At 34.3% G+C, this 10,528-nt stretch overlaps 1 protein-coding gene across 1 annotated transcript in view; it reads right to left on the bottom strand.

Moving 5' to 3' along the window:
- Positions 1-741: 741 nt before the first annotated feature.
- LOC125657472 (G-protein coupled receptor dmsr-1-like) overlaps positions 742-10,528 on the bottom strand; it is a 58,646-nt gene continuing 48,859 nt past the window's right edge. The window contains exon 3 of the mRNA XM_048888044.2: positions 742-4,671. Within this exon, the coding sequence (XP_048744001.1) occupies positions 3,206-4,435 (1,230 nt within the window). The 5' untranslated portion in view covers positions 4,436-4,671 and the 3' untranslated portion in view covers positions 742-3,205. The remainder of the gene's footprint in view (positions 4,672-10,528) is intronic.

Raw genomic sequence — 10,528 nt, 5'->3', positions numbered from 1 at the left:
GTAGTGAATGATTTTAATTCAGACCACTTAAATCAATTGTTTTCCATTGTAAACAACGAAAGAGAATACTCATAACATCCCACCCATCACAATCTGTTATTTCACATTATAAAAAGATTGAATTCATGTTGGTATTTTCCACTACCAGAAAACAAAATTTTTATTTTTATTTTCTATATTTCACTACATGTATCGAGACGTGGTGTAACAGTATGATGAACAGATACATATATTTATACCGTCTCGTCAGACTACATACAAAGTATACATGTAGTTGGATTGGATTTAGCAACGAAGAACACCATTACTTTGTAACTTGTTATTGCGGTGTGTGTGTGTACGTGCGTGCAACCTTTAGGATCCGTTCTATGGCATGGCGCGGTGCAGGTACTATGTATTAATCAATGTATACTTCAATGTACAATTCATCATATTGCATTGATATTGACTGTTCACTCCTGTTACCTCTGGGATTATCTTTAGTTATTGGACATGCGTGTGTGTATATTTGTATGTGCAAAATTACTTAAAATCTACAACTTGGATTTTATTTTATAATAAATTTTCACAAAAGACAGCTTATATCTGTATAACTTGCAAAAGCACATTGAATATAAAAAGGGGGTCGTTTCAAAGATCCATGATCTTCTCAACTTGTGGGCGATGACCCACCTTTGCACATTATTTTGAAGATATTCTTATTGGCTATTCACATACATGTTACCTTTGTTCTCTTAATACCGGTAAAATATGAATATTGGATAGGTGTATTTTTTATGATGTAACAGACCTGCCATTGAATTGTTGACCAAAGTACACTTGGTATTAGTTAGTGGCATTTTTTGTAGTCATGTGATAATGTGATTTGCTATATTTTGTCTCCATTATACATGTTGAATTTGTAGTCACGTGATCTGCTAATTTTGTCTCTATTATACATGTTGAATTGTTGATCGAAGGTATTTGATCAATACATACACTTTTGACAAATTGGAATTTTTTTGTGTTTTGGTAAGGAAGAGGCATAAAAAGCGATATAAGAATGGGAACAGTTGAAGACGGAGATTTGAAATTTGTGGTCTCTAAACGCTCTTGTTATTTTTTTTTAAACGCTTTATTTTCTGCAACATGAAACAACTGTCTACATGTACAATGAACATTATAATTTACATTTCGGCATCTATTAGTGTATTAATCAAAGAGCGTCCATGGACACCAAATAATTTTTCATCATCAAATGATTATTTAATTTATTACACATTATGAAATATTCAATGATTTTAAAACATGATTTATAAAAATATTTCTACAAAGTTAATAACTTTTTTGATTCCAAAAAAAAACAAAAAACCCGTCATGGTGAAAGTAGTTAAGATATATATTTCTGACACATTAAATCTCTATTACTAAAACAACAGCTACTACATGTGTACTTATCATACATTATGTCATACAAGAGAGGCCTGGGGGTCACAATGCTCACCTAAGTGAAATTTTGTTGTTTGTTTCTACGAAGTATCACAAATTTAGACCTTTATATGGCCATAGCATTGAGGATTCTTTGTCATGCTAAGTCCTACCGTGACACGAGACTCCCGTTTCAAGTTCATATCCGAAAGACCTCTTGACGTTTGCTTCTACTGCCGGTCACATGGCGAAAGAACAGTCACTACCAATGTTAAAAGTCCAGGGTTTGACGCGTGACTCGGAAAGAATCGAACATGGAGCCCTGGTTACGGAGTAAGTAACCGCTAGGCTACCGAGACCGGCCCCCCGAGTTAAATTAACTTCATCTGTTCGCAAATGATTAAAATCCTGAATTCTGGTCTCAACTGTTAACATAGGATGAACTCGGCTTCAAATTAATTAGTAGATGAATATATTTACTATGAAGCAAGAATATAAAATGCTTTCATATCGCTTTGAAAGTAATAATGAAATTTCAAAGTCTCCCAAATGACCCGTGATTCTCACTTCTAAATGCGTGAGTTTGGTGAAGGAGCAATCATTACTTATGTTTACGTCTTAGATTTGCCGTGGCCATGGATCGAACGGAGCTCGAACTCACGACCTCCCGGTTATGAAGCGAACGCTCTACCACTGAGCTACCGCGACTGGTAAAATTATTTCCTAGAGTGCCACAGTCAATTTTCAAGAACAAAGAAACTGGTATGCTTCAAACTTGCATACAACATGCACAGTGTAAGTACACAGGGAAACAATTTGCATTAAACAAGTTAGAATCTTCTCAAACAGAATATTTTGAAGAGGTATTTCCTACATATTTATATGATAGTTTCAGTCCTCGTCTTGGCCACATTCAAAGCTCAGGATTCACCATTTGAAGAAAAATATCAATCCAAACTTTAATGATGATCCTGTCTATTTTGTAACTTCAGATCAAGTGGTTCAAGAGAAGTGTTTTTAATTAAACCACTCCCTTTTCACTGTTCCTAATTATTTCAAGGAGAAAAGTTCTTTATTTGAACAAAATTGAACGTCCTTTATTTAAGAATGCACTTTGCCAAGTTTGATTGAAATTAGCACTGAAAAAAAGTTTGAAATTTAACGTCCCTTTATGAGATGAAGTGATTCTTCATATGGACTAACTAATTCCCTTTACCTAAGAATACTTTATGCCAAGTTGGTTGATATTAGTCTATCAGTTTCTGAGAAGCTAATTATGTAAAATTCACCGACGACGGCAAATTTTGAACAGAAATTGCTCAAGTGAGCCTTCGACTCAGATGAGCTAAAAGACGTTTCCTCTCCTTGTCATGGTTCGAACAAAAATATTCCTAATAGATGCATCCCATAAAACAACTATTTTGTTCACATGATTTCCAAACATTCAATCGTTTGGGATGGAATTCTTGATTTTAATACACTTAGAATATACATGATAAAATGCTAAAAAGATGAAAGACCGTTAGCCATATGGTCTAGAATTCGTAAACGCCGTAGTGTTTTTTTTTTCTTAAAAAAAAAATAACGGTTTCAATGCTTAATCAGTGACCAAATGTAACGCGAACTACAATATATGAGGTTGAGCATTTAAAGTTCTAATACATATAAAGCTACAACAATACCTATAAACATACCAATTCACGCACTGTTTACAGCAGGTGCGTGAACAGTACTCACCGTTATGTCTAGAACAGTTAAATAATCACAGAAGCAATGGCAGTATATGTACAAAACATATTTATACATCCGAGTCCTTGGTTGCTTGAGTCCCCTGTGCTGTGGTGTAATTGGTTTTGGTCCGCCGATAGTCCTGGTGAAGAACGTTTTTCAGAAATAATTTCAAGAACGTGTCTCTGAATTGTTTACTCATTGTACAATACAAAACAAAATTGATTCCATTATTTATGAGCGTGATGATGTCTAGTAGGTCTCCTAAAGGAAGGTAAATATGAATGAAAAAACTTTCGTCTAGACCACCCATAACACTAAGAACACCTTGAGGGGTTTCAGTCAGTAAAAACAAAATGACCACGGCTAACAACATCTTTGTTGTACGATTACTGCGACTTTTCTTTTGCTTCCGGGAGGAAGTCGTCGTGCTGCTTGTACTTGTGGCTCCATTCTCATCTGACATGGGAACATTGTTTAGAAGTTTTTTCCTCCTTTTTTCTGCGCTTCTCATAGTATTTACCAATAGAATACTGAATATGGTCAATAAGAAACTTGGTAAGAGTTTGATAAGGATCGCTTGTATCCAAAAGTTTACATTGAATAAGAATTTTTCAAAGTCATTATCATTTTTCATTTTTATGAAGTAAATTGTTCCGTTGGGTAGTAGTTCATTGGGATCGGAAAAGTTGTCACTTCCTATCGTAAAATTTACAGAGTATGGGACACACACTAATGTTACCACTATAACATTGGCCACCACAGCTATCTTTGCCTTGTGTATATTGCAGTACTGCGCACCAAGGCGTGGAAAGCGAATAAAAATGTACCGAAACAACGCCAAAGTTACCGTCAGCCATATTGCTATAGAGTGAACGACAACACTAAATAATGCATACCCCATTTGGAATTGGGCTACCTGATAAGTGTCTCTTATAGGAGTGTTCTTAGTTCCATGAATCACGTACATCAACAAAGCATATGGAATGTAAGCGGCCATAGTTAAACCGTCTGAAATGGCTAATCCTGTAAGAATGACGTTCGTAGAAGTCTGCATATTTTTCCTCGTCAATACTACTATGTTTAGAATATTTGCCACCACTCCAAACACACAAATTATTGGAGCAAGGTAACCATGAATGTTTTGATATTGGTTCTGGAATTGCAAGAGTTCCGGCACTGGGCTGATGCCTTTCACTAATCCCATGTCTGACTCGACTGTGTTGTTCTGACTGGACAAAAGGGCAGTCGAGTTATATGTCATATCGGAAAACGATGAGACAACATCAGTGTCATTCATTGTGAGTATGCGCAAAACTCGGGTTGTTTGTAGATGAGAACGAATAGATAAATGTTTCAGGCGAAACGTTTATTAGGTTAAGCTTTATAAATTGCGTTATGCAACTATTCCAAGGATCACGCAACTTGCATCAGGCAACGAGAAGGAGCAGACGACAGGGGAAAATCAGGCGTGAACTGTGTCCGAGTGTGAGGAGGCATTGTCCATCCAAGTGTCTATTTTCTCGTTAGATGATACTGTAATGGAATAAGGAAACATAGAAGTAATGAATTTAGAAATGAACAATGACAGAAAATAATATTGATGATATGGTCATAACTCATACTCATAAATTACGAATCCCGATGTGAAAGTGTCAGTGAAATAGCAATAGGGAGAACCGTTTTGCGACTAGAAATGAACATACTAAAGACTCAACAATATATTTACCATTTTCTTTATCACGGTTTAGAATTACACGAAGCTGTGAATCGTGCGACAGCATATTACAGCTGAAGCTTTTGGCTAATTCCTGATGGAGATCCTTCGGAGATTTAGAATAGCGTGCGAGAAATATATTTTGAATAATATATGATACATGATCACGGCCAACTGTAAATCATTCATGTATCTCCATCATTAGTGGATGTTATTCATTTAGTGATAAATATGTAAGTGAATTTGATAGCTGACGTTCAATCATAACGCATTCCATATATTGTGTTCTATCAAATTTAATACATAATTGAAAGTTCAACATTTTTATTATAATTATCTAACACTGTATTATACTACATATTGAAGTTTCAATCTCTCCTTTCGGAAATTTGTAATTTCACAAAAAGTGATATAGATTAATATTCATCCAGAATACAAATGTATAATATACAGTATATACTGAGTGAGTGAATCTTCGTAAATCTGACGCACGCCGATAGAAAACAGACTATTAAATTATAAAAGATAAACATAACAAAATTCACGCCATTTCTGACATTTCGTAGTCGAGGATATAATCTCGTTACACGTAATTAAGTGGAAACGAGTCTCATATATTTTCAGATAGAAGAAACCACGACGACATCCCCGATAACGTTAACAAAGTCGAGAGGGGATTTTGTAGAACAGAACACATGGCGTATTGTGAAAAATACTCTAACAATGCTCTTAGTAATCCTCAGATCCACTTTATCTTCATTTTTGCCATGTGTCTCAGAGAAAATCAATGTGAAAAGGATCGAGAAAACAGAATTTACGGTTCTAGATGTCACTTAGGAACTACTTATTTACTTATTTCAGATGTGAATGTGCGCTATTCATGCCTCTTCTGAACAAGGGTAATTGACTTCCGTAATAAATTTCTAATTCTTAATAACATTGTACATAACCAGTTGTCCCGAAAATGTATCTGTTGTCAAGAAATCTGGATTTCAACGTTACTAATTGTAATCATATTTATATTGTAATCATATATATATATATATATATATATATATATATATATATATATATATATATATTGTAATAAGTATTATTGAATTAGACAGGTTACATGGGGAATATGTACCGATTCCAGCTTCTAGCAACATTGTCTTCGTTTGTAAAGCTCATTATTACATGTGTTTTTCTTAGAAGTACTTGGTTTTATTTCCACATATGGTAATCCAGGTTATACTCAAAGTTCCTTTTCGAAATTCTTCAAAACCTCGTTTTAATTTTGAACACATTTAATATCCCAATATGCGGGACGAAAGAGTTTGAGTTACCATACATATACTGGATTCCAATACTTTACAAAAACCCGTACAAAGATACATTGCAGGATCCCGTAAATGTTCTATATTTACTTCTCACAAAAATATTATCTGCTGTGGAAGAGAAATTGCAGAGGTACTGTGCCATAACTTATGCAAGAAATGGTGTAAATCATATGTGGATTCTCAAAAATGCCAAAGAACTTTTAGTAAATAGCAAAGCTTTTCCAAAATTAACAGCATCAAAATGTTCATGTACGACTTTTAAATATTTTATGCGACCACTCCTTGCGACAAATTAAAGACAATGCTATTTGACATCATAGATTCTTCAATAAATCTGTAATTTGGAAATATCCATGTCTTGTAATCTATCACAGAACAAAATTATTTTCTTACTTAAACACCATTTTGGTTCTAGGCACAAGTGCTTTGCAATTGATATACATGTAAAAAAAAAAAAAAAAAAAAAAAAAAAAAAAATATGCTTGAGTTTCACATTGTAAATATCTATGTAGTGTTTAGAGATCAAGCTTAAGTTTTCTAACAGTCTGCTGGAATTCTTATCGCTACATATTTTGCTACTTTATTAGCGGACCCGTTGTTTTGTTTGTTTGTTTTTTTTTAAATATCATTATCAGGTAGATTACTTTCAAAACATTCTACACGAAAAGAAGAAATACCGTGCTGTGAGCTTCATCATGTAGACACATTAATGACATTATACCCATTAACAATATTCATTTTCATTGAATGTATCGATTCGATATATCTCAGTGGCCTCGAAATAAAATACACCAGTCTCTCACAACCGTTTCCAATTTGGATGTTCATGGAGCGGCAAACTGACAACTCAACGTTATGACAAACGAAAAACATACATCGTTAACTTCCATATTCATGTAGCTGTATTCCATTATCACTTGCATATAGTGGTTATTCAATACACCAGAGCATGATATGCATATGATCAACCAAAACAGGCTACTGATAAATAACCCCTGTTAAAGTCACCACATTGCAAATACATTTACAACCTGTCATTCGGTAGAGTGCGTTTTGCCGTGTTTCATACCAATTCTTACTAATTTTGACTACGGATAACCGTTTATTTCATCAAGTTAGGGCTCAAGGGCGAGTATGGTGGGTTGCTTACTCCTCCTGGGTGCCTGATAAACTCGGTAGTGTTTCCAGGCGTCCGTATGTGTCGTGTTCTTTACAAGATGTATGGGTTTGATCATTTCTTGTTAGCTTCACCTTTTTCTATTGATCAGATTAAAAATTTGAAGAATTACTGGTCTAAATTCATCATTATAACGCCTCGGATTATTAACACCTGACGTTATTGTACACTCAGTACGTTGAGTGCTATGTCCCAATAAACATCATTTTCTTTCTGGATTCTAATCAACGAGCTCATTTAAAATAATCTCGTCAGACAGAAAATTTACTATTTTTATAACTATGATTCTAAAGACAAATCATCTATTGCAATTTATGATCTCTTCAAATGGAAATATTTTACTGTGGAGAGGTTTCGGTAGACAAATATTTCATTTCGCTGGTAGGATTTCACGAGAAATCTATAGTACAGTGCACGAAAAATCAGGAATGTCCTCCGATTATGTTTATTGGTCATATTTTACAAAAGATGTTGTAAGTATATTTTTTATATCATTAACTCCTTTAAAGAAGTTAGCTCCTGAGCTTTTGAGTACAACTGCGCAGGATGGTACAACTAAGTATTTACTGGTTCAATACTAATCCCATTGGTGCAAACACATTACATATCTATTACTGAACCCTATCCAGCTGGAAAATTTTGTGTCAATTCAAATTTTGAAAGGGTTTGACAGGGACTATATTTTCGGCGGAAGGATTGATTAATCAAACATTTCTTAATCTGCATGATACTACAGTTTCTGTTTCATCCAATGTGTCGTCTATTTTTATACCCATATACATGTATTTCAGTTTTATAATTTATGATACAAGTAGTTGAGACTTGGAACTAATTCAAATGTTGTAATTTATCAATTTGGTTCATATATTTTTCGAAACAGAACACCGATTCTTATAAAAGTTTATATTAATTGACTCGAAATTTTGTTGCCAATAATGTAATTTTTAAAAAATCTCCAACCCCCACTTTTTTTAAAAGTTTCATTTTAAATTTCAAGAAAAGACCTTGAAAATTATGTGGAATTTTAAAACTTGACATTACTCCTATGGCACACTGATTTTGACTACGGATAACTCCGTTGACCTGATCGGGATGTATGCTCACGGCGGGTGTGTCCGGTCGACAGGGGATGCTTACTCCTCCTAGGCACCTGATCCAACCTCTTGGGTTGTCCAGGGGTCCGTGTTTGCCAAACTATCTATTTTGTATTGATTTTAGGAATTATGAGATTAATTAGTTTGTTATCTTCGCCTTTCCTAATACATCCTTCTAAACCCTCAATTTTCATATCATGAAATTTTTCGTATCTCCAGTGCAAAAAGGTCATTATTTAAATCAATTAGTAGTAGTAAACTTTTTTTTTAATCTGCAGTGATGATAGTGTATTTATTTTATGTAATGATTGATTTGTGTTGCTTATATTGTGTTGCCATACAAACAAATCCAGTTAAATTGACGCCTATATAAACCCTCTCTTAATACGGTATTAAGCTAATTGTGGTTCGCCACATGGATTCCAAAAAAAACTTCAAAATGTGGTCCAAGCCTTTTATGTAGAGGGTCTTTAAAAAGCCCTCAACTCATTCTGTTCCTAAGACACCTTGTTTGTCCTTAATATTTAGGGTATGTTGTCTACCCTGTTAAGAGGAGACATGGCCCCCATATAGGTACTTCCCACTGGTATTTATTGTATATATATTATCATATGTAACAGTGCTCATTTATATTGCCATATTGGGTATCTTATTATGTCCTGCTTGTCACACTAGTTTTTGTGATGTACAGTAGTTTTGTATTTCTATGCATTTTTATCAAAGAACTGCATTAGCTCGATCTGTTTACTTTTGCATATATATTCTCCTTAAGCATTTAGGCATGTTGTCTTGCTGTTCTATGGATCTGGTTTATTTCATACCTATGTATGTACTTTATTGTTTTAATCGTAAGTTTAAGGTACATATACCATATTTTGGAGGAATCCTCTCGTTTCATTAATTTTTAGTTGCACATTTTGTACCAATTTCAAGTCCATGTCATGTAACATTTTAACATGGAAAATAAATGACATTCGACTCTCATATCAATCTGATTTTCCTTGAGCGAGAGGCAGATACATAAATGTGATCCATGCAGTATTATCAGTTTGTTGTCCAAGAATGGCTAAGTATCGCCAAACTGGCGTCAAACAAACTAAAACTAGATATCACTGTGATGGCAAGCTTAACAAAATAGCCCCGCTTTGTGGTTATTGCTGTTTAAGGGACAAAACTCTTTCAAAAATAAGCCAAGAAAGCTCAGATTTGAACTGATGTAAGGTAATGATAAATTTAGAATTTAATAGCTGCAGGAATAGCCAAAAACTCCGGAAAACTGTTAATGCACGCATGTACAAACACCCCGGCTAATCACTATATGGTTCCCGACTGTAGGCGTGGCCATAACAAACATATTAGTATTATACTTTTCTTTTTAAAGAATATCACGAAAAGCACGTCAGAATAATACCAAAGCGTGTAAGGATATTATCAAAAGCACGTAATTTCTTCATATGTATGGTCATTTGGTAGTGACCAGTAAATGGGCCATAAGATATTTAACAGTAGTAGCCTGTGTATTAGTAGAACAGGGGGAGGCAAGAGATAACATTGATACTGACGAAAGATAAATATACATTTATACCTGTACAGTGTAGTCGTCTTGATCAATTGATCAACACTCACTAGTTCCGCTCTCCAGACGCTTCCGATTGTAGAAAAAGTGTCAGCTAGTGAAAACATTTGCAATTGCTGGACTTTTTAAAAGCTATGATAGATTGTTTCAGGATTTGAGTCTGATTTGTGTTTGTAAACCATTACAATGCTTTTAAAGCATAAGTATGTGTTTTAAATTCATCTTGAATTACCGATATAATGTCGATTATGTATATGTATTATCTATAAGGTAATTAAATTTCATAAAGACATTAATATTGGAGTTGTAATTATATCAGATTAACTAGCCCGATATGGCTAGAGTCTCAGATAGACTGCAGTGGATACAATAGTTTTCATGAAGAAATTGAATCTCGGTACATGAATTGTTTATTGAATAATCTACACTGTCATAACGGGACTAATCCCCCCAGACAGTGTTCATTCAAAATCAAATGGGTTGTTTTTTTTAAAATATACTCTAAAC

Source organism: Ostrea edulis, chromosome 1 (genome assembly GCF_947568905.1).
Source record: "Ostrea edulis chromosome 1, xbOstEdul1.1, whole genome shotgun sequence".
Lineage (NCBI taxonomy): Eukaryota > Metazoa > Mollusca > Bivalvia > Ostreida > Ostreidae > Ostrea > Ostrea edulis.
This window is presented reverse-complemented; position numbering and strand designations above follow the sequence as displayed.